At 43.2% G+C, this 24,790-nt stretch overlaps 1 protein-coding gene across 2 annotated transcripts in view; it reads left to right on the forward strand.

The window, feature by feature from the left end:
• ift172 (intraflagellar transport 172) overlaps positions 1 to 24,578 on the forward strand; it is a 291,193-nt gene extending 266,615 nt beyond the window's left edge. For both annotated transcript variants that reach the window (XM_043682226.2, XM_043682236.2), the window contains 4 exons: positions 7,621 to 7,719; positions 9,754 to 9,907; positions 23,485 to 23,576; positions 24,345 to 24,578. In XM_043682226.2, coding sequence (XP_043538161.1) covers positions 7,621 to 7,719; positions 9,754 to 9,907; positions 23,485 to 23,576; positions 24,345 to 24,434 — 435 coding nt within the window. In that variant the 3' untranslated portion in view covers positions 24,435 to 24,578. The remainder of the gene's footprint in view (positions 1 to 7,620; positions 7,720 to 9,753; positions 9,908 to 23,484; positions 23,577 to 24,344) is intronic.
• The last annotated feature ends 212 nt before the right edge of the window (positions 24,579 to 24,790 follow it).

The raw sequence follows: 24,790 nt of genomic DNA on the forward strand, positions 1-24,790 counted from the left end.
CCTGTGTCTGCGTGGGTTTCCTCCGGGTGCTTGGTTTTCTCCCAGTCCAAAGATGTGCAGGTCAGGTGAATTGGCCATGGTAAATTGCCCTGTAGTGTTAGGTGCATTAGTCAGAGGGAAAGGGTGGGTTACTCTTCGGAGGGTTGGTGTGGACGTGTTGGGCCAAAGGCCCTGTTTCCACACTGTAGGTAATAGAACATAGAACATAGAACAATACAGCACAGAACAGGCACTTCGGCCCACGATGTTGTGCCGAACTTCTAACCTAGATTAAGTACCCATCCATGTACCTATCCAAATGCCGCTTAAAGGTCGCCAATGATTCCGACTCTACCACTCCCACGGGCAGCGCATTCCATGCCCCCACCACTCTCTGGGTAAAGAACCCACCCCTGACATCTCCCCTATACCTTCCACCCTTCACCTTAAATTTATGTCCCCTTGTAACACTCTGTTGTACCCGGGGAAAAAGTTTCTGACTGTCTACTCTATCTATTCCTCTGATCATCTTATAAACCTCTATCAAGTCACCCCTCATCCTTCGCCGTTCCAACGAGAAAAGGCCGAGAACTCTCAACCTATCCTCGTACGACTTCCTCTCCATTCCAGGCAACATCCTGGTAAATCTTCTCTGCACCCTCTCCAAAGCTTCCACATCTTTCCTAAAGTGAGGTGACCAGAACTGCACACAGTACTCCAACTGTGGCCTAACCAAAGTCCTGTACAGCTGCAACATCACTTCACGACTCTTGAATTCAATCCCTCTGCTAATGAACGATAATACTCCATAGGCCTTCTTACAAACTCTATCCACCTGAGTGGCAACCTTCAAAGATCTATGTACATAGACCCCAAGATCCCTCTGTTCCTCCACCTGACTTAGAACCCTACCATTAACCCTGTATTCCGCATTCTTATTTGTTCTTCCAAAATGGACAACCTCACACTTGGCAGGGTTGAACTCCATCTGCCACTCCTCAGCCCAGCTCTGCATCATATCTAAGTCCCTCTGCAGCCGACAACAGCCCTCCTCACTGTCCACAACTCCACCTATCTTCGTATCATCTGCAAATTTACTGACCCACCCTTCGACTCCCTCATCTAAGTCATTAATAAAAATTACAAACAGCAGAGGACCCAGAACTGATCCCTGCGGAACTCCACTTGTAACTGGGCTCCAGGCTGAATATTTACCATCTACCACCACTCTCTGCCTTCGACCGGTTAGCCAGTTTTCTATCCAATTGGCCAAATTTCCCTCTATCCCATGCCTCCTGACTTTCCGCATAAGCCTACCATGGGGAACCTTATCAAATGCCTTACTAAAATCCATGTACACTACATCCACTGCTCTACCCTCATCCACATGCTTGGTCACCTCCTCAAAGAATTCAATAAGACTTGTAAGGCAAGACCTACCCTTCACAAATCCGTGCTGGCTGTCCCTAATCAAGCAGTGTCTTTCCAGATACTCATAAATCCTATCCCTCAGTACCCTTTCCATTACTTTGCCTACCACAGAAGTAAGACTAACTGGCCTGTAATTCCCGGGGTTATCCCTATTCCCTTTTTTGAACAGGGGCACAACATTCGCTACTCTCCAGTCCCCTGGTACCACCCCCGTTGCCAGTGAAGACGAGAAGATCATTGCCAACGGTACTGCAATTTCCTCTCTTGCTTCCCACATAATCCTAGGATATATCCCGTCAGGCCCGGGGGACTTGTCTATCCTCAAGTTGTTCAAAATGTCCAACACATCTTCCTTCCTAACAGGTATCTCTTCTAGCTTACCAGTCCATTTCACACTCTCCTCTTCTACAATACGGTCCCTCTCGTTCGTAAATACTGAAGAGAAGTACTTGTTCAAGACCTCTCCTATCTCTTCCAACTCAATACACAGTCTCCCACTACTGTCCTTGATCGGACCTACCCTCGTTCTCGTCATTCTCAGGTTTCTCACATACGCATAAAATGCCTTGGGGTTATCCTTGATCCTATCCGCCAACGATTTTTCATGCCCTCTCTTAGCTCTCCTAATCCCTTTCTTCAGGTCCCTTCTGGCTATCCTGTATCCCTCCACTGCTCTGTCTGAATCCTGTTTCCTCAACCTTATGTAAGCCTCCTTCTTCCTCTTTACCAGATATTCAACCTCTCTCGTCAACCAAGGCTCCCTCACACGACCATTTCTTTCCTGCCTGATAGGTACATACATATCATGGACACGTCGTATCTGCTCTTTGAAAAAGTTCCACATTTCCACCACATCCTTCCCTGACAGCCTATGCTCCCAACGTATGCTCCTCAAATCCTGCCTTACAGCATCGTAATTTCCCTTCCCCCGATTATAAAATCTACCTTGTTGTGCGCACCTATCTCTCTCCATAACCAAGGTGAAAGTCACAGAATTGTGGTCACCATCACCAAAATGTTCACCCACTAAAAAGCCCACCACTTGTCCCGGTTCATTACCGAGTACCAAATCCAATATGGCCTCCCCTCTGGTTGGACAATCTACATACTGCGTTAGAAAAGCTTCCTGGACACACTGCACAAACACCGCCCCATCCAATCTACTTGATCTAAAGAGCTTCCAATCAATATTTGGGAAGTTGAAGTCGCCCATGACTACGACCCTGTGGCTTCTGCACCTTTCCAAAATCTGTTTCCCAATCTGTTTCTCCACATCTCTGCTGCTATTGGGGGGCCTATAGTAAACACCCAACAAGGTGACTGCACCTTTCCTATTTCTGACTTCAGCCCATACTACCTCCAGAGGCAGATCCCCCTCAAACTTCCTTTCTGCAGCCGTTATACCATTTCTAATTAGCAATGCCACCCCCCCCCCCCCCCTCCTTTTTTCCCACCCTCCCTAATCTTACTGAAACACCTGTAACCAGGAACCTCCAACAGCCATTCCTGTCCCACATCTATCCACGTTTCCGTGATGGCCACAACATTGTAGTCCCAGGTACCGATCCACGCCTTAAGTTCACCCACCTTATTTCTGATACTCCTTGCGTTGAAGTATACGCACTTGAGTCCATCTCTGTGTCCGCAAGTAGTCCCTGTCAGTGCTACCTTCTCCACAGCCTCCCTACAGTCTTGGGCATCCTGACACACAGCTAGCTTACTTGCTGGACTACAAGTCCGGATCCCATCCCCCTGCCAAATTAGTTTAAACCCCCCCGAAGAGTGCTAGCAAACCTACCCCCCAGGATATTGGTGCCCTTCTGGTTCAGGTGCAACCCGTCCTGTTTGTACAGGTCCCACCTTCCCCAGAATGCAGTCCAATTGTCCAAATATCTGAAGCCCTCCCTCCTACACCAGCCTTGCAGCCACGTGTTCAACTGCACTCTCTCCCTATTCTTTGCCTCACTGTCACGTGGCACCGGCAACAACCCAGAGATGACGACTCTGTCTGTCCTAGCTTTTAGCTTCCAGCCTAACTCCTTGAGCTCTTGAATGACCTCCCCAACCCTCTTCCTACCTATGTCGTTGGTGCCAATGTGCACCACGACTTCTGGCTGCACACCCTCCCCCTTAAGGATTCTGAAGACACGGTCTGAGACGTAATCTAATCTAATAAAAATTGACATGTCCAGGAATAAAAATATAACCAGGAGATTAGAATTTCCTCAGTTCAGGCGCTTGCAACCAAGCCAGTGTACTATGCACAAGTAAATAAAGGGTGACTTAGTAATAGCATACCAGCCTCTGTGCAGTTATTTCAGTCTCTGAGATAGAGACCACTGCTGAAGCAACAACTGTACAGTAGAGTATTCTTTGTTTTTTGCTGGGACCAAGCAGCCAAGCCATCAATACATTAGGACCACAGAAGTGGCTGATGGACAATTCTTCGGCTATAGACCTCTATATCCAGTACTGCTTCCAAAGATGTTACTGAGAGACTAACACCTCACTGAAAAATGGTCCCTAATGAAACTTCAGTTATTTAAATTGTTTAAATTTATTGTCCTCCACCAGTTGAGGACAGCCGAGCTGCTGCTATTCCTGCTACTGGGCACTTCCCATGATATCTGTGCGCATCAAGGAATTGACTCATTGTGGTTCCCATCATTTTACCAAATTAGATGAGACAGACAGCTGAGCAGCAATGAAATTGAAAGAAATACAAGAAAGTACCTCTTTGCCTGGTAAGGAGTGCTTGATACCCTCATTTGCATGAGAAGTGGAGAGGCTGTTTGCAGACTGACTCAGCAACCAGACAGGGAATGTGCCAATTTAGAATCCTGAAATGGGGAGGAAGATGGCGTTTATTGTTGGCGTCGTGGTAGTGGTAGTTGAAATGCTGGAGGTTGATCACTTGAATGTGGAAGCTGTTGAGCTAAAATGTAAGGGCAGGAAAGAAATGGTCGTGTGAGGGAACCTTGGGTGACGAGGGAAGTTGAATGTCTTATAAAGAGGAAGAAGGAGGCTTACATAAGGTTGAGGAAACAGGGGTCAGATAGAGCAGTGGAGGGATACAGGATAGCCAGAAGGGACCTGAAGAAAGGGATTAGGAGAGCTAAGAGAGGGCATGAAAAATCTTTGGCGGATAGGATCAAGGATAACCCCAAGGCATTTTATGCGTATGTGAGAAACCTGAGAATGACGAGAACGAGGGTAGGTCCGATCAAGGACAGGAGTGGGAAACTGTGTATTGAGTCGGAAGAGATAGGAGAGGTCTTGAATGAGTACTTTTCTTCAGTATTTACGAACGAGAGGGACCGTATTGTTGAAGAGGAGAGTGTGAAACGGACTGGTAAGCTAGAGGAGATACTTGTTAGGAAGGAAGATGTGTTGAACATTTTGAACAACTTGAGGATAGACAAGTCCCCCGGGCCTGACGGGATATATCCTAGGATTATGTGGGAAGCAAGAGAGGAAATTGCAGTACCGTTGGCAATGATCTTTTCGTCTTCACTGTCAACGGGGGTGGTACCAGGGGACTGGAGAGTGGCGAATGTTGTGCCCCTGTTCAAAAAAGGGAATAGGGATAACCCCGGGAATTACAGGCCAGTTAGTCTTACTTCGGTGGTAGGCAAAGTAATGGAAAGGGTACTGAGGGATAGGATTTATGAGTATCTGGAAAGGCACTGCTTGATTAGGGACAGCCAGCACGGATTTGTGAAGGGTAGGTCTTGCCTTACAAGTCTTATTGAATTCTTTGAGGAGGTGACCAAGCATGTGGTTGAGGGTAGAGCAGTGGATGTAGTATACATGGATTTTAGTAAGGCATTTGATAAGGTTCCCATAGTAGGCTTATGTGGAAAGTCAGGAGGCATGGGATAGTGGGAAATTTGGCCAATTGGATAGAAGACTGGCTAACTGGTCGAAGTCAGAGAGTGGTGGTAGATGGTAAATATTCAGCCTGGAGCCCAGTTACAAGTGGAGTTCCACAGAGATCAGTTCTGGGTCCTCTGCTGTTTGTAATTTTTATTAATGACTTGGATGAGGGGGTTGAAGGGTGGGGTCAGTAAATTTGCAGATGATACGAAGATTGGTGGAGTTGTGGATAGTGAGGAGGGCTGTTGTCGGCTGCAAAGGGACTTAGATATGATGCAGAGCTGGGCTGAGGAATGGCAGATGGAGTTCAACCCTGCCAAGTGTGAGGTTGTCCATTTTGGAAAGACAAATAAGAATGCGAAATACAGGGTTAATGGTAGGGTTCTTAGTGAGGTGGACGAACAGAGGGATCTTGGGGTCTATGTTCATAGATCTTTGAAAGTTGCCACTCAGGTGGATAGAGCTTGTAAGAAGGCCTATGTTGTATTAGCGTTCATTAGCAGAGGGATTGAATTCAAGAGTCGTGAAGTGATGTTACAGCTGTACAGGACTTCAGTTAGGCCACAGTTGGAGTACTGTGTGCAGTTCTGGTCACCTCACTTTAGGAAAGATGTGGAAGCTTTGGAGAGGGTGCAGAGAAGATTTACCAGGATGTTGCCTGGAATGGAGAATAGGTCGTACGAGGATAGGTTGAGAGTGCTAGGCCTTTTCTCGTTCGAACGGTGAAGGATGAGGGGTGACTTGATAGAAGTTTATAAGATGATCAGAGGAATAGATAGAGTAGACAGTCAGAAACTTTTTCCCCGGGTACAACAGAGTGTTACAAGGGGACATAAATTTAAGGTGAAGGGTGGAAGGTATAGGGGAGATGTCAGGGGTAGGTTCTTTACCCAGAGAGTGGTGGGGGCATGGAATGCGCTGCCTGTGGGAGTGGTAGAGTCAGAATCTTTGGTGACCTTTAAGAGGCAATTGGATAGGTACATGGATGGGTATTTAAGCTAGGACAAATGTTCGGCACAACATTGTGGGCCGAAGGGCCTGTTCTGTGCTGTATTGTTCTATGTTCTATGTTTAGATTCTGGGGTGGAGGAGAAAGGTGAGAGCCAACATATAGAAAATTCACCATCACCATAACCATCCTCAAAACAATCCACCCTAGGCCTTTTTTTGTTTGCAAGCAAAACCCTAATTTCTAACACTCCCTAAGTCCTCAAACATGTTGTCACATACCAAATTTCAGCCCATTTTCATTTAATGTTTGGATCCCTTCAGTCAGGTTTTTGCTGCATCACAGTACGGAAGTGGCTTTTACTAAGACACAAATGACATTCTTTGTGACTGTGAGATACTAACTGTACTCATCTTTCTTGATATTATCTGCAACCTTTGACTCCTTCTGTCACATCATCGGGCGGCATGGTGGCACAGTGGTTAGCAGTGCTGTCTCACAACGCTAGAGACCTGGGTTCAATTCCCGCCTTGGGCAACTATCTGTGTGGAATTTGCACATTCTCCCCGTGTCTGCGTGGGTTTCCTCCGGGTGATCCGGTTTCCTCCCACACTCCCAAGATGTGCAGGTTAGGTGAATTGGCCATGCTAAATTGCCAGTGATTAGTTTGGGGAAATTTAGAATAATGGAATAGGGAATGGGTCTGGCTAGGATGCTGTTTAGAGGGTTGGTGTGGACTTGTTGAGCCAAATGGCCTGTTTCCATACTGTGGTTATTCTATGATTCAACCAAAACCCTGCTGCCCATTTCATAAGCTGTGGCAGGCCATGTTCACTGATCATCCTTGTGCTCCTAGACTTAGATTGTCTCCCAATTAAGAAAGCCTTGAATTTAACATTCGTCTTTGTTTTCAAATTCTTGCATGATCTTTCTCTTCCTGTCTCTAACCTTCTTCAACCCTATAGCCTTTAGAGAAATTTGTTCTCCTCCAATTTTGGTTATTCTTGCATTGCTAACCACTACACCTTCAGTTGCCATGCTCCTAAACTTTGCTTCAAATTTCCTAAGCATTGCTATCTTTCAAATCTCTCTTTGACCTTCAAAATGCTTCTCAAAGCTTCTGTCTTTGACCGAACTTTTGATCATCCATCTTAATATCTCCTTATGTAGCTTGCTGCTAAATTTTGTTTGATAATGCTCCTGTGAAGCACATTGGATGGTTCTGTGATGTTAAAAGTGCTTTATAAATGTAAATTGATGTTGTTGTTACCTTTGTTCTTTCCTTGAAGTTAAAACACTAAATACAATAAGCCCTGTAAATAAAATAGTCTTCAAAGTAGTGACTAAGGATTAACATAATGTTCTTGTGCTTCTTATGTTTGCAGGCAATTGAGGAGGGCAATCTTGATGCACTTGATCATTCTGATTTTCAAGATACAGATATTCCATTTGAAATCCCTGTCCCTGTCAAACAACATATTTCGGTAAGTTCAAAAGATAATGTCCTTGGTTGGTGTAATATATGATATGTCTATTGGCAAGAGTATCATGATTTAAAATTTGTACATTAGATCTGAATTCTGTATTGAAATTTCTTCATGAAGTGTTCCTTTCCTAGTGCAGCTTTACTTTGTTTTTGAATAACAGCAGCTCTGTTTTTAAAAATGCTTAAATTGAACAGTATTTGAATTGGATGACATGACTTTGGATAGATTTGGGAATAACGTGTCTTTAGAACTCAAACCCTTCATTGAAGGGAATCTTTCTGCCCTCTGTTGTGCAAATGAAATTATTTGGCATTCATTTATAATTGTGGATGTTGCTATGATCTCTGTAACTCTTAGCAATATACAGCTATGTCATTAACATGCATTTGTATTTAATTGTAACCTAATAAAATGTGGTAAAAACAATGACTGCAGATGCTGGAAACCAGATTTTGGATAAGTGGTGCTGGAAGAGCACAGCAGTTCAGGCTGCATCCAAGGAGCAGCGAAATCGACGTTTCGGGCAAAAGCCCTTCATCAGGAATAAAAAGTGTCTAATAAAATGTGCCAAGATACCAGGTTTATACAGGGTGGAATGCAGTCAAGTGCAGAGTTAATGAAGACATGTATGAGGATGTCGACAACAAATAAACTGAGACAGAACTAAATTAGTGGTGCTAAAGAGGCAGAAATAAAGGCCCTTTGTGATGGTGTGGTTATGTGCTCAGATGCTCATTTCAGAACCAAATTTAGGGAACAATAGATCAATGAGCCTGACATCGGTGGTGGGCAAGTTGTTGGAGGGAATCCTGAGGGACAAGATTTACATATGTTTACATATACATATTTCAGCAAGACTGATAAGGGATAGTCAACATGGCTTTGAGATTGGGAAATCATGTCTCACTAACTGAGTTTTTTGAAGAAATAACACAGAGGATTGATGAGGACAGAGTAGTAGATGTGATCTGTATGGACTTCAGTAAGGCATTCAGCAAGGTTTCTTATGGTAGACTGGTAAGCAAGGTTAGATCACATGGAACACAGAGAACGAGCCATTTGGGTGCAGAACTGGCTTGAAGGCAGAAGACAGAGGGTGGTGGTGGAGGTTGCTTGTCAGACTGGAGACCTGCGACCGGTGGTGTGCCACAAGGATCGGTGCTGGGTCAACTGCTTTTCACCATTTATATATAATTTGGATGTGAACATAGAAGGTACAGTTAGTAAGTTTGGGGGGGGGCGAGGTGGGGCGGGGGAGGGGGCGGTATTGGATGGGGGCGTGTGTTGGACGGGGTTGAGGGCGGGGGGCAGTGTTGCACGGGGTTGGAGGTGGGGCGGTGTTGGACGGGGGCTGGGGTGGTGTTAGATGAGGGCGGTTCTGGGGGCGGGGGCTCGCACGCTGTAAGCTGCTGCAGTCTCCTGAACGGGAGCAGACTTTAAAAACTCCGAGCACCAGAGGAAGGGCATTTAATCAATTAACCGAATAATCAATTATCCAAACAAAATAGTGCCCACCCATCTCGTTCAGATAATCGAGGTTCCCCTGTAGCTGCAACTTCAGTTGCACATGACCAAGCAAATTTTGTTTTTCAATTAACTGATGTTAGATTAGATTACTTACAGTGTGAAGCAGGTCCTTTGGCCCAACAAGTCCACACCGATCCTCCGAAGAGGAGCCCACCCAGACCCATTCCCCTACACCAAATGCTATGGGCAATTTAGCATGGCCAATTCACCTAACCTGCACATCTTTGGACTGTGGGAGGAAACCGGAGCAAACCCACGCTGATACGGGGAGAATGTGCAAACTCCACACAAACAGTTGCCCAAGGTGGGAATTGAACCCGGGTCTCTGGTGCTGTGAGGCATCGGTGCTAACCACTGTACCACCGTGCCACCCTGATGTTCTGAGCCAACTGCAGCTTATCAGAAATGAATGCTGAGGTTTTCTGAACTTATTTTCAGGAAAATGTAAATGTTTAATTTCACAGTTCCTTGCATTAATTTGAATTCTGTTTTTTTTTTACACAGGATGATAAACGTGAGGAAATTAGGGACTGGGTTCTCACTGTGTCAATGGACCAACGAGTTGAGCAGGTCCTACCGACAGATGAAAGAGATACTTATGAAGCCTCTTTGTTGGCTGTAAATACTGGGATCCACTCTCTTCCTTGTCTAATAACAGGTATTTGTTACTATATGCTAAGGATAGCTCGTAACTAAGAATAGTTAGTTGCATGTCTCATTAATGTCAGGGATGATAATGAAGAGAAGTGGAGCAATAAGTTACTCTTCCATAGCCATTGAACAATCCTTGGCTGATTCTAACTTAGGTTGAAAACATGGTCAAAGTCTATTCTGTCTCAATAATGTCAATTTTGCCTTCACTTGTATGAACTAGTGAATTTTGACATTCTTATTTATGTAATTTGCTAATGTTTTCAGGTTTGTACCATAAAATGTATAACAGCTTGGGTAAGATGCTACACACCTGCCAGTGCCAATAGTCAGTACACAAGCAAGACTAGTTGAGACTAAATTGTTTCAGCAAAGTGGATCATGGTGCAGGATTGACCCATACCCAGTGATTGTGAAGCATGCAGCTTGCTAGTTTCATGCTGCATACTGCTAATTGACATTATTTAGCAGTATGCAGTGAATGCTAATAATGGTATAATGCCATAATGCAGCACTTCATAGTCAAAGTATCAGCTTCCATTGTAACAAAAATAGGAGCCACCCAATACTGCAATGCTGACTCAGACTTCTGTACTACATGGCTAGCTTACTGCTCTGCAAACTCACTGTTATTGCAAGCTCAGCTTCAGTGTTCAAAGATTTTTGGAGAGTGACACAGCAGACCAGCAATCTGTTTTTCAGACATGTTGAGGTGCCAGAGAGAAGTCAAAGTGTATCCCTGAAACTTAACCTGTGATCATTCTCAGGATGATAGCATTTAAGTTCCCAGCCCTGCCACTCTGCCAGAATCCTGAATGTTACACTCAGCTTTGTCCCTCTTTGTCCCTCTCTCTCTCTCTACGCTGAAATTCAGCAGCTGTCCATTAGCTTTGTTGCATCCATGGGATGTGGCAAATGCAGTATAAGAGAACTAGGACACAAAAAGACGCATGGAAAATAAGCATGCTGGGCCTCTTGCTGAATTATTTGTATCATTGATAGTCACAGGTGAGGTGCCGGAAGACTAGAGGTTGGCTAACGTGGTGCCACTGTTTAAGAAGGGTGGTAAGGACAAGCCAGGGAACTATAGGCTAGTGAGCCTGACGTCGGTGGTGGGCAAGTTGTTGGAGGGAATCCTAAGGGACAGGATATATATGTATTTGGAAAGGCAAGGACTGATTAAGGATAGTCAACATGGCTTTGTTTGTGGGAAATCATGTCTCACAAACTTGATTGAGTTTTTTAAAGAAATAACAAAGAGGATTGATGATGGCAGAGCACATATATATGTGATCTATATGGACTTCAGTAAGTCATTTGACAAGGTTCCCCATGGGAGATTGGTTAGCAAGATTAGATCTCATGGAATACAGGGAGAACTAGCCATTTGGATACAGAACTGGTTCAAAGGTGGTGGTGGAGGGTTGTTTTTCAGACTGGAGGCCTGTGACCAGTGGAGCGCCACAAGGATCGGTGCTGGGCCCTCTACTTTTTGTCATTTACATAAATGATTTGGATGTGAGCATAAGTTAGTAAGTTTGCAGATGACACCAAAATTGGAGGTGTAGTAAACAGCGATTACAACAGGATCTTGACCAGATGGGACAATGGGCTAAGAAGGTGCAGGTGGAGTTTAATTCAGATAAATGCAAGGTGCTGCATTTTGGGAAAGCAAATCTTAGAAGGACTTATACACTTAATAGTAAGGTCCTAGGGCGTGTTGCTGAACAAAGAGACCTTGGAGTGCAGGTTCATAGCTCCTTGAAAGTGGAGTCGCAGGTAGATAGGATAGTGAAGGCGGCGTTTGGTATGCTTTCTTTTATTGGTCAGAGTATTGAATACAAGAGTTGGGAGGTCATGTTGCATATGTGCAGGACATTGGTTAGGCCACTGTTGGAATAATGCGTGCAATTCTGGTCTCCTTCCTATTGGAAAGATGTTGTGAAACTTGTAAGGGTTCAGAAAAGATTTACAAGGATGTTGCCAGGGTTGGAGGATTTGAGCTATAGGGAGAGGCTGAACAGGCTAGGGCTGTTTTTCCTGGAACGTCAGAGGTTGAGGAGTGACCTTATAGAGGTTTACAAAATCATGAGGGGCATTGATAGGATACATAGACAAAGTCTTTTCCCTGGGGTGGGGGAGTCCAGAACTAGAGGGCATAGGTTTAGGGTGAGAGGGGAAAGAAATAAAAGAGACCTAAGGGGCAACATTTTCACACAGAGCGTGATACGTGTATGGAATGAGCTGCCAGTGGAAGTGGTGGAGGCTGGTACAATTGCAACATTTAAGAGGCACTTGGATAGGTATATGAATAGGAAGGGTTTGGAGGAATATGGGCCGGGTGCTGGCAGGTGAGGCTAGATTGGGTTGGGATATCTGGTCGGCATAGACGGGTTGGACCGAAGGGTCTGTTTCCATGCTGTATGTCTCTATGACTCTGTGACTCTATTTAGGAAGTGTGCAGGAGTGATTAGTTGATATTTTGCATTTAACAGCATAGTGTGATTTATAACTTTGGTTGGAATTTGCCTGAGCAGATATTACTAACAGAAGGAATGTAAAATTTGGGACTGTCGATCATGGCAGTTGGAGGTTGCTTTAGCACAATTATAGCTGCATGATTTATTCATGGACGACTGCCAAAAAGGAACTGTCTGTGTTCCTTTCTCCTTCCTATCCTTCCTCATCCTTCTCCCCAGCTGCTTATCATATCACTGTTACAGAAGTCATCTCCTCTATATAGCAAATGTGTGCAATATAGGGCAGACTGCCTCAACTCCCGGCACATGCACTAAGTACTGCAGGCTTCCAAAATATTGAATGGTTGTACCAGCATGCATTGGTGATGGAGGCATTTGTGGTAATCTTTCAGGAATCACTAAAGTCAGAGGACTGGAAATTGGCTAATTTAATACCCCTGTTTCAGGAGGAGGGAAACAGAAGACAGGAAACAGTAGACCAGTTAGCCCTGACCTCGTTTGTTGGTTAGATTTTAGAGTAATTGGAACTGAATGATACAATAGTGCAGAATCAGCACACATTCATCGGGGGACAGTCATAACTGACAAATCTGTTAGAATTCTTTGAGGTTGTAACAAGCAAGTTAGACAGAGGAGAGCCTGTGGATGTGATCTGTTTGGATTTCTAGAAGGCCTTTGACAAGGTGCCATGCAGGAGCCTGTTAAATAAGGTAAGAACGCATGATCTTGGAGGCAAGGTATTGGCATTGCTAGTGGGATTAGCTCACTGGCAGAAGGCAGAATATAGGGATAAAGGAGTTTTTCTCAGGATAGCAGTCAGTGACTCAGAGTTCTGCAGAGATCCGTGTCAGGATCACAACAATTCACATTATACATTAATGACCCAGACAAAGGAACTGTGGCCATTGTTGCTAAATTTTGCAGGTGACATAAATATGGATGGATGGAGAGGTAGTGATGAAGAAGTGGGGAGGTTGCTGAAGAACTTCGATAGGCTAGGAGATTGGGCAAAGAAGAGGCAGATGGAAGAAATTGTGTCATAGTGTGAGGTCATGCTGTTTTATAGGAAGAATGGGGCATAGACTATTTTCTAAATGGGGAAGGCTTTCAGTATTTAAAGCACAAAGGAACTTATGACTCCTTGTTCAAGATTCTCTTAAGGTTAATATGCAGGTTCAAATGTGTTAGAACATAGACATCAAACTCTCTGCTAAATAAAACTCACACGCCAGAAAAGCTTGCCTTGCCTCATAATAGAAAATAGAAATTACAGCACTATAAGGCGCTGACCTGTGAAACCAATCTGAAGCCCATCTAACCTATAATGTTCCATTTTCATCCATATGTTTATCCAATGACCATTTAAATGCCCATAAAGTTGGCGAGTCTACTATTATTGCAGGCAGTGCATTCCACGCCCCTACTACCATCTGAGTAAAGAAACTACCTCTGGCATCTGTTCTATATCTCTCAGTCGAAAACTATACCTCCTCGTGGTAGCCATCACCATCCGAGGAACAAGGCTCTCACTATCCATCCTATCTAACCCTCTGATTATCTTATGTCACCTCTCAACCTTCTTCTCTCCAACAAAACAGCCTCAAGTCCCTCAGCTTTTCCTCATAAGACTTTCCCTTCATAACAGACAACATCCTCGTAAATCTCCTCTGAACTCTTTCCAAAGCTTCCACATCCTTCCTATAACGCGGTTACCAGAACTGTATGCAATTCTCCAAGTGCGACTACACCAGAGAGCTGCAGCTGTTCCGAAACTCAATCCCTCTACTAATGTACACACTGTATGCCTTCTTAACAACCTTATCAACCTGGCTGATAGCTTTCAGGGATCTATGCACATGAACACCGAGGTCCCTCTGCTCATCTACACTACCAGAAATCTTACCATTAGCCCAGTTCTCTTTATTCCTGTTGCTCCTTCCAAAGTGAATCACCTCACACTTGTCCACATTAAACTCCATTTGCTACCTCTCAGCCCAGCTCTGCAATTTATCTATATCCCTCTGTAACCTACAATATCCTTCAGCACTACCCACAACTCTACTGACCTTAGCCTCATCCACAAATTTACTAACCCATCCTTCTACACCCTCCTCCAGGTAATTTATAAAAACAACAACAGCAATGGCCCCAAAACAGATCTGTGTGGTACACCACTAGTAACTGAACTCCAGGGTGAACATTTCTCACTAACCACCACCCTCTGTCTTCTTTCAGCTCACCAATTTCTAATCCAAATTGCTAAATCTCCCTCAATCCCATGCCTCCCTATTTTGTGCAATAGCCTACCATGGGGAACCTTATCAAACACCTTACTGAAATCCATATTCACCACATCAACCACTTTACCCTCATCCAACTGTTTGGTCACCTTCTCAAAGAACTCAATAAGGTTTGTGAGGCACGACCTACCCTTCACAAAACTGTGTTAACTATCCCTAAATCAACTTATTTCTTTCTAGATGACTATAAACCCTATCTCTTATAACCTTTCCCGACACTTTACCCCCAATTGAAGTAAGGCTCACTGGTCCATAATTATCAGGGTTGTCTCTACTACCCTTCTTGAACAAGGCAACAACATTTGCTATCCTCCAGTCTTCTGGCAGTAATCCTATAAACAATGACAACATAAAGATCAAAGCCAAAGGCTCTGCAATCTCCCCCCTGGCTTCCCAGAGAGTCTGGGATAAATCTCATCCAGCCCAGAGGATTTATCTATTTTTACACTTTCCAGAATTGCTAACACCTCCTTGTGAACCTCAATCCCATCTAGTCTAGTAGCCTCTCTCTCAGTATTCTCTTCGCCAACATTGTCTTTTTCTAGTGTGAATACTGACGAAAAGTATTGATTTAGCACTTCCCCTATCATCTCTGACTCCATGCACAACTTTCCACTCCTATCATTGATTGGCCCTAATCTTACTCTAGTCATTTTTTTATTCCTGATATACCTGTAGAGAGCCTTAGGGTTTTCCTTGATCCTATATGCCAGTGTCCCCTCCTGGCTCTTCTTAACTCTTTCTTTTGGTCTTTCTGGCTAACTTGTAACTCTCAATCGCCTTAACTGAGCCTTCACATCTCATCCTAACATAAGCCTTCTTCTTCCCCTTGACAAGAGGTTCAACTTCCTTCATAAACCACAGCTCCTGCGCTTGACATCTTCCTCCCTGCCTGACAGGTACATACTTATCAAGGACACGCAGTAGCTGTTCCTTGAATAAGCTCCACATTTCAATTGTGCCCATCCCTGGCAGTTTCCTTCCCCATCTAAATCATGCCTAATTGCATCGTAATTGCCTTTCTCCCAACTATAACTCTTGCCCTGCAGTATATACCTATCCCTTTCCATCACTAAAGTAAACATAACCAGATTGTGGTCACTATCACCAAAGTGCTCACCTACCTCCAAATCTAACACCTGGCTGTGTTCGTTACCCAGTACCAAATCTAATGTGGCTTCACTCTTTGTTGGCCTGTTTACATACTGTGTCAGGAAATGTTCCTGCACACTTTGGACAAAAACTGACCCATCTAAAGTACTTGAACTGTAGTATTCCCAGTCAATATTTGGAAAGTTAAATGTCCCCGTAACAACTAATCTGTTGCTATCGCTCCTATCTGGAATCATCTTTGCTATTCTTTCCTCTACACCTCTGGAACCAATTGGAAGTCTATAGAAAACTCCCAAATGGTGACCTCTCCATTCTTGTTTCTAACCTCAGCCCATTCTATCTCAGTAGATGAGTCCTCAAACCGCAACTGTAACAATGACCCACGTCACCACCACCACCACCCCCCCCCCAACAATCTTCTACCACCTTCTCTGTTCCTACTGAAACATTGAAATCCTGGAACCTGCAATAACCATTCCTGTTCCAGCTCCACCCATGTCTCCAAAATGGTCACAACGTCAAAATCCCAGGTACCGACCCATGCTGCAAGTTCACCCACCGTATTCTGGATGCTCCTGGCGTTGAAGTAGACACACCTCAAACCAACTTCTTCCTTGCCGGTGCTCTCGTACAACCTTGAATCCCTATTTCGGACCTCACTACTCTCAACCTTCTGTATACTCGACCTACAATTTGAGTTCCCATGCCCCTGCCAAATTAGTTTAAACCCACCCAGAGAGCATTGGCAAATTTCCCCCCTTCTGGTTCAGGTGAGACCATCCTGTTTGTAAAGGTCCCACCTACCCCAGAAAGAGCCCCAATTATCCAGGAATCCAAAAACCTCCCTCCTGCACCATCCCTGTAGCCATGTGTTCAACTCCTCTCTCTCCCTATTCCTCGCCTTGCTAGCGCAGGCAACAAACCAGAGATAACAACTCTGTTTGACCTAACTTTAAGCTTCCACCCTAGCTCCCCGAATTTCTGCCTTACATCCCTATCTTTCTTCCTACCTATGTCATTGGTGCCCATTTGGATCATGAATGGGGCTGCTCCTCCTCCCCCTCAAGGATTCCGAAAGCATGATCAGAGACATCACGAACCCTGGCACCTAGGAGGTGCCAGAAGTGGTGCTAAAATCTGCTAAAAGTGTTAGTGAGTTAAAGAGAACTTCTGATTTCCACTGTTTAAAGAAAAAAATAACAATTTATTTTCATATTGAACTGAACAAAAACTATTAACAAATTTGAGCCCCCTTTTTCTTAACTAATTTACTATCTGACCCCAACTCTATTAAAATGCTGCTCCAATAACAATTATTAAACATCAATGTCAATTTTACCAGTTTCCTCATCTCCCCTCTCCCCACCTTATCCCAGATCCAATCCTCCAACTCAGCACTATCCTCTTGAACTGTCCTACCTGCCATCTTCCTTCCCACCCATCCGCTCCACCCTCCAGTCCAACCTATCGCCCTCCAAGTTACCTTTCCCCCAACCTCACCCCCTCCCATGTATCTCTCAGCCCCTTTGCCCCCTCCAACCCCCGGAGACATTCCTGATGAAGGGTTTATGCCCAAAATATCAACTCTTTTGCTCCTCAGATACTATCTGATCTGCTGTGCTTTTCCAGCGCCACACATTTTGACTCTGATCTCCAGCATTTGCAGTCCTCACTTTCTCCCATTAAATCAACTTAATCTTTGAAAATCCATATAGTCTTTAATGCTGCCTTCCTTCCGTCCTTTCGATTCTGCTGTTTTCTCACATCCTTCCAATTCTGCTCTCTTTTCCCTGAGTCGTCGTCTTATTTTCTTTTCTGTGAATGTCTTTGTATACAGTTTCTTGGTATCTTTCATAAATGTTGCCTTCTGAGAGCTTTCTTTTGAGAGCATGATGTCTATTTCTTCAGATGGCTGTTGGCTGTGACTAAATTCCAAAATGCCCTTCCCTTTTTAACCCCAACATCATACCCTCTCATTGGTCCAATGTTGTCAATACAATAAAATTCATATTCAATTGATTTTGGTTTCCTGGGCATAATTTAAATTAATTGGTCAAATTCAAACATCAAAACACAACCCCAAGCTAATTGTTACATTTTATCAATTCTCAGCACTCTCTGCACTTGTCAGCTTGTCACATGTGCCGTCACAATCTCTCAACTCAAAAGTTTCTTAAAGTGACCATACACACTTTCAACTTCATAACAGTTGCAATATTGGCAGTCATTTTGAGAGGGCTAGAGTACAGAACAGATATGTACTGCTGAAGCTCTGTAGGTTCTGATCAGACTGTATTTGGAATATTGTGAGCAGTTTTAGGCCCCTTGTCTAAGATCGGGTGTGTTGCCCTTGGAGAGTGTCCAGGGGAGGTTTACAAGAATAATCCTGGGCCCGAAGGGCTTCTCATATGAGAACCAATTGAGGACTCTGGATCTGTGCTTAATGGAGTTTAGAAAGATATGGGGAGGATCTGTTTCAAACTTACAGAATGCAGAGAGGCCTAGATAGAGTGGACATCGAGAAGAAGTTTCCACTAGAGATATTAAGAGACACTGACTCAGAGTGAGGGGACGACCCTTTAGAACCGAGATGAGGAGGAATTTCTTCAGCCATGAGGTAGTTAATCTGTCGAACATGTTACTATAAAGGGCTGTGAAGGTAAGTCATTGAGTGTATTTAGGGCAGAGATCATTTTTTTGATTGGTATGGGGCTCAAGGGTTACAGGAGAAAGTCAGGAGATTGAGAAACACATCAGCCATGATTGAATGGCAGAGCAGACTCAGTGGGCTGAAAAGCCTATTTCTTCTCCTTTGCCTTATGGTCTTATGCCAATGGTCCATTTTATCATACTTTGTATGGCAGTATGGCTTTCATTGTATGTATGTTGCCCTTGCATTTGTATGTTAGTTGCAATCCCAGCTCATGTTACAAGTGGACAAATAAGATCCCAGAATAAAATTCAGCTTGATAAATCGTATTTTGTTCTTTTCCGATGTAATGTGATGGTCGTTTTATGAAAATATGAGCACACAATGTTACAGATTTTGCTTTAACAATCAAACATAACTTTATCTCACAAAGGAAATAAAACAAGACATAGTTTGAAAACTTTCAAGATACAAGACAAACAAATTCTTATCTATTCCCCAACACCATCACTTTATATTAACTCAAAAACACAGACATTTTTTCCCTATGAAATCTAGAGGTTTGACTTACCTGCCTTTTCTCAATTGTAGTCCCATGAACTACACAATTTGAGAGCTTTGACTTGCTCAGTCTTTTAATATCTTCAGAGCTCCACTCAAACTGGCCTGGAATTTTCACAAACTGCACCCATTCAGTGAGGTAATATATTTCCTTAATTGCTCTGAGCATATTCTTTTTTTCCAGGAGGGCCTATACTTCCAAATGACTTCAGTCAAATCTCCCTCAACTTGGCCAAAAGTGTTTTAATCTTCAGGTTTATCTATTCTATAATCGATCATTAGATTATTTTTGGGTTCAGAATAATCAATGTCTTTGAACATTTTGATAGATACGAGTAGGCAGGGAATAGAGGGATATGGACCATGTAAAGGCAAAAGATTTGACGTTTAGAAAGGCATCTTGAGTCAGTGCCGTCTTTGTGGTCAGAAAGGGTCTGTTCCTGAGCTGTCTTGTTCTTTGTTCTATTTTCTGTCTCCTGTATTAATCCCCCAAATTTGAAGTTGTCACGACTGCTGTTCGGGTAATAGACATTGACTTTCATGGTTCATTTTGTATGGGCAGACACCACTGGACATTGAGGGAGTAGAATTCCTTTTGGTTGCAATACATGATTGCTGACTAATGTCATGATCTGCCATTCTGCATGTATATGGTGGATGCTGACTTTGAGCATGCTCACTAACATCCTCGCCAATATGGTTACTCTTGGCCAACATGTACTCGTGCACCATGATTATAAGAATAAGGATACATTTAGATTATCTATGGAATTGGTATTGTTGAACGCTACAGGATGATTCACCTGTAGCGTTCAACAAACTTATTTTTGTTGCATCTGGGTAGAATTTGATTATTATTTGGAACTGTGATTTATTAGAAAAGGGGTCAGGAAAACAACTTCATAAAGCTTTGTATATTTCAATGATTACATGTAGTTGATCATCTTACATGGCTACTGATGAGTTGAGCAGAGTCTTTTATGTAAATTGCATACGTCCCTCAGAGGATTTGGGCCTAATTGGATTTTTCATGTTTCATAGTTCTTCATATTTTTATGCCTTATAATTTAATTAAAGTAGATCGTGTTTATATTGAAAACTAGACTTGTGTCTCTGTTCCAAAAATGTTTTAGAATTGAATGATCAATGTATGTTAGTGGATATCAGTACAAAGTGAATAGTATGATGGATGATTAATTGACTTCACCGTAATCTTGCCCTTAGGTTCTTGCTTCTTGGTGACAGCAATGATGATGGCAACCAACTTTTTCTAGTCTTTTTCAAAATTACTGTATGCCTGTACCTTTTCATTTCTCTAGAATACATGTTATATCTCTGGGAAGCAGTAACACTATTCTATTATGATTTGGAGGAGCCAGTGTTGGACTAGGATGGACAAAGTTAAAAATCACGCAACACCAGGTTATAGTCCAACAGGTTTATTTAGAAACACTAGCTTTCAAAGCACTGCTTCTTCTTCAGGTGGTTGTGAAGCAGACCATAAGACACAGAATTTATAGCAAACGATTACAGTGATACATTGATACATTGAACAAACCTAGATTGTTAAGTCTTTCATCTTTTAGAATGGATTTGCTGGTCTTGGTTCTTTAAATCCCATAACTTCTTTGAAGTTACATTCTCAAGATAATTTAAGGTTTTGTAACAAGAGGTGACACCTGAGCTCAGACAATATCTTAAAGGTGTGAGGTTAGAGTCTGTCTGTATCCCAATCTTGAGTCAGACTGGTTCTATTTCCAAAGTGGAATTACAAATATGACATGCATTGACTGCTTGCAGGTTCTGCATTTTTTGAGCAAAATAGAATGTATCTGCAAATATAATTCTGCAATACAAATTCACTCCATAAGTGTATATGTGTGTGTGCGTGCAGTAGAGAAAGACAGTGTGAGAATGTGAGCATGAGTGCATGTGAGAGAGTTTGCATATGTGCAAGCCTTGGTAAAGTGTGTGTGTGAGTGTGATCGGGTATAAGCCTGTGAGAGGGTGAAAGTGTGGAAGGTGTATGTGTGCGTATATGAAAGATGGTCTGCGTGTGTGTGTGTGAGTGCACTAGAGAGATAGAGACTGTATAGTGCAGTAGGTCTCCTGTAGTGTGACATGAACCCAAGGTCCTGGTTGAGGCCATCCTCATGGGTACTGAACTTGGCTCTGCTTGGCCACTTTGCGTTGTTGCCTGTCATGAAGTCGGCCTTGGAGATTTGTCGCCTGAAGGTCGGAGGCCTGAATGTCCCTGATCGCTGGTGTTCTCTGTCTGGGAGGGTACACGCCTGCCTGGTGATTGTTGCATGGTGTCCATTCATCATCGTAGAGTCTGCTTAATCTCATCAGTGTATCATACCTTGGGGCATCCTTGTCTGTAGTGTATGAGATAAACAACGTAGGCTGAGTCACATGATTATTTGCCACGTACATGGTGGGTGGTGTGTAATGGTGGTATCCGTCTTGCAGTGGTTGCCATGCAAGGCAGTATGGTGTTGTGGTTAATGTTATCCTGAAGCCTGGGCAGTTTGCTGCAAACAGTGATTTGTTTAAGGTTTGGTATGCTTCGTTGTCCAGTACTTCCTGGAGCTGAAAAACTACGCCATGTGGGCGGCACGGTGGCACAGTGGTTAGCACTGTTGCCTCACAGCGCCAAAGACCTGGGTTCAATTCCCGCCTCAGGCGACTGACTGTGTGGAGTTTGCACATTCTCCCCGTGTCTGCGTGGGTTTCCTCCGGGTGCTCCAGTTTCCTCCCACCGTCCAAAGATGTGCAGGTCAGGTGAATTGGCCATGCTAAATTGTCCGTAGTGTTAGGTAAGGGGTAAATGTAGGGGTAAATGTAGGGGTATGGGTGGTTTGCGCTTCGGCAGGTCGGTGTGGACTTGTTGGGCCGAAGGACCTGTTTCCACATTGTAAAGTAATCTAATCATGTCCTTTGCAGCCTGCAATACATTATTGATGAGAATGAGCACCTCACCAAGACCTTTCCTACGCCTCCACCTCCACTTCTTGCCTTTAAACAACCACCAAACCTTAAACAGATCATTGTTTGCAGCAAACCGCCCATCCTTCAGGACAGTATCGACCACAACACAGTACTACCCTATCATGGCAACCACTGCAATACATGTCAAAGTGTTGATATGAATACCACCAATTCATGTGGGGCTACCACCCACCATATATGCAGCAGGTACTCATGTGACCTGGCCTACGTTGTCTATCTCATAGGCTGCAGGCAAGGATGCCCCGAAGTGTGATACATTGATGAGACTGAGCAGACATTACAACAATGGATAAATGGACACTGCACAACAATCACCAGGCAGGGATGTTCCCTCCCTGTTAGGGATCACTTCAGCGGTCAGGGACATTCGAGCTTCGGACCTTTGGGTGACCAACCTCCAAGGTGGACTTCAGGACAGGCAACAATGCAAAGTAGCCAAGCAGAGGCTGATAGCCAAGTTCAGACCCATGATGATGGCCTCAACCAGGACCTTGGGTTCATATCACACTACAGGAGACCCTACTGCACTAGACATTTTTTTTTTCTCTCTCTCTCTCTCTCACTCTCACTCACACATATTTTCTCACACACACACACACAAACACATGCAGACCCTCTTTCATACACACGCACACAAACCTCTCCTACTCACACTTATGCACACACCCTCTCACAGGCTTATACCCCATCACAGACTTTACCAAGCCTGCACACATGCAAACACACACTCCCTCATGTGCAGTCACGCTCACATACACACACTCACTCTATCTCTCTTCTGCATGTGTACACACATTTAGTCAGATGTCACCTTTTGTTATAAAACCTCAAATTATCTTGAGAATGTATTTACATATTAAAGAATCAAAATCAGCAAATCCACTCTAAAAGATGAAAGACTTAACAATCTAGGTTTGTTCAATGTATCATTGTACCACTGTAATCTTTTGCTTTAAATTCTGTGTCTTATAGTCCTGCTTCACAACCACCTGAAGAAGCAGCAGTGCTTTGAAAGCTAGTGCTTCCAAATAAACTGTTGGACTATAACCTGATGTTGTGTGATTTTTAACTACTCTGTTATGCATCCAATAATCGGGTGTTCCCAATATATCTGTTTGTGTCTGTTTGGTCTGGGAGACAATACAACTAAGTCAGATGCTATCCTTTAAGGATCTTGCTCCACCTTAGCCCAAGGTATCTAGAGACTAGTTTTATTTGTTTGTTGCCATCCTGGATGAGGTCAGCCAACACATAGAATTGAACCTCTAATCTTCTAGCTTTAATGGCCTAGTGTCACAGTGCTACACATACCCACTCTTTTGGTTTTATAGGGTAAATATATTTAATTTTTAAAAACATACAGAAACCTGAATCCTTTTATCCCTCTACACGTCATGATATATCTACAAACATTTCCTCAAAATTCACTTTTCATATACTGAATGCAATTTATTTTGTGCATACTTAGGTTATCCAGTGCTTCGTAACAAGATTGAATTCAAAAGACCTGGAAAAGCAGCAAACAAAGATGATTGGAACAAATTTCTTATGGCAGTGAAGGTAAAGAATTGCAAAGTTCTTAAATTGCCCAGAAGACAGTTAAGAGTCAACCACTTTGCTATGTTTGTGGAATCACATCTAGGCTAAGTCCAGTAGGGACAACAGATTTTCTTCCCTACTGGACATTAGCAAATCAAATGGGGTGTTATGACAATCATGGTTACCTTTGTTGAGGTTAACTTTCAATTCCAGAGTTATTGATTCAGTATACATTCCAACTGCTGCCAAGGTGGGATTTCAACCCATGTCAGCAGATTGATCGACTGGGTGTCTACACTCCTTGTCCAGTGACATTATCACTATACCAATGTCTTCACAAATGTTTTAGCCAGAACCACTTCACAATGGAAGTACATATTTGACCTTTTTCAATTGTCGACCATTATTGGGTGTATATTTTAAAAAACATTTACAAGAAGTTGACATTCAGGCAAAATCATTTGCAAAGGGTTATTTGCAAACAATCAGGAATGATTAAGAATTCAATTTTAATTGGAACAAAACTGCAAATGCTGGAAATCTGAAATAAAAACAAACTGCTGGAGAAACATCAGGCCTGGCTGTATCTGAAGAAAGAAACAGAGTTAGCATTTCAAGCCTGACAAAGGGTCATTTCACTTCAAATGTTAACTGTTTCTTTCTCTACAAATGCTACCAGGCCTGCTAAGTTTCCCCATGCTTTCTATTCAAATTAAATACCTTGATTTATACATATGGCAAAGGTGGTCAATCCATTTAATTGATATAAATATTTTATTCTATTTCTAGACAACTCATAGCCCAGAGTGTCAAGATGTGTTGAAGTTTATTAGTCAATGGTGTGGAGGCCTTCCCAGTGCCAGCTTCTCCTTCCAGTGAGCAATGCTGAGAATAAAATTGTATTCTATTTCTATATTGTGCTGAGCCCATAGCTTAATGTGATCAATAGACCTGCTTTATTTTCTTCCATTTTGAAGACGTGTATTTATTTGTAGAATTGCCTTACAAATAAAACTATTAAAAATGAAACTTTGCAAGCTTGATTATTTTGAATGTGCAATTCTATAGCACAAAAAATACCTGTACTTAATTTCTTTGTGTTCATAGGGAATCAGTTTTAGAATTTTTTAATTTGATCTTTGCATTTTTGACATGTCATACGTTACAGCTGGCAAATTAGATTCCCTACAGTGTGGAAACAGTCCCTTCGGCCCAGCAAGTCCACACCGACCTTC

This window comes from Chiloscyllium plagiosum, unplaced genomic scaffold (assembly GCF_037043375.1).
Source record: "Chiloscyllium plagiosum isolate Xiang-an unplaced genomic scaffold, Cpla_swu_hap1 HiC_scaffold_3, whole genome shotgun sequence".
NCBI lineage: Eukaryota > Metazoa > Chordata > Chondrichthyes > Orectolobiformes > Hemiscylliidae > Chiloscyllium > Chiloscyllium plagiosum.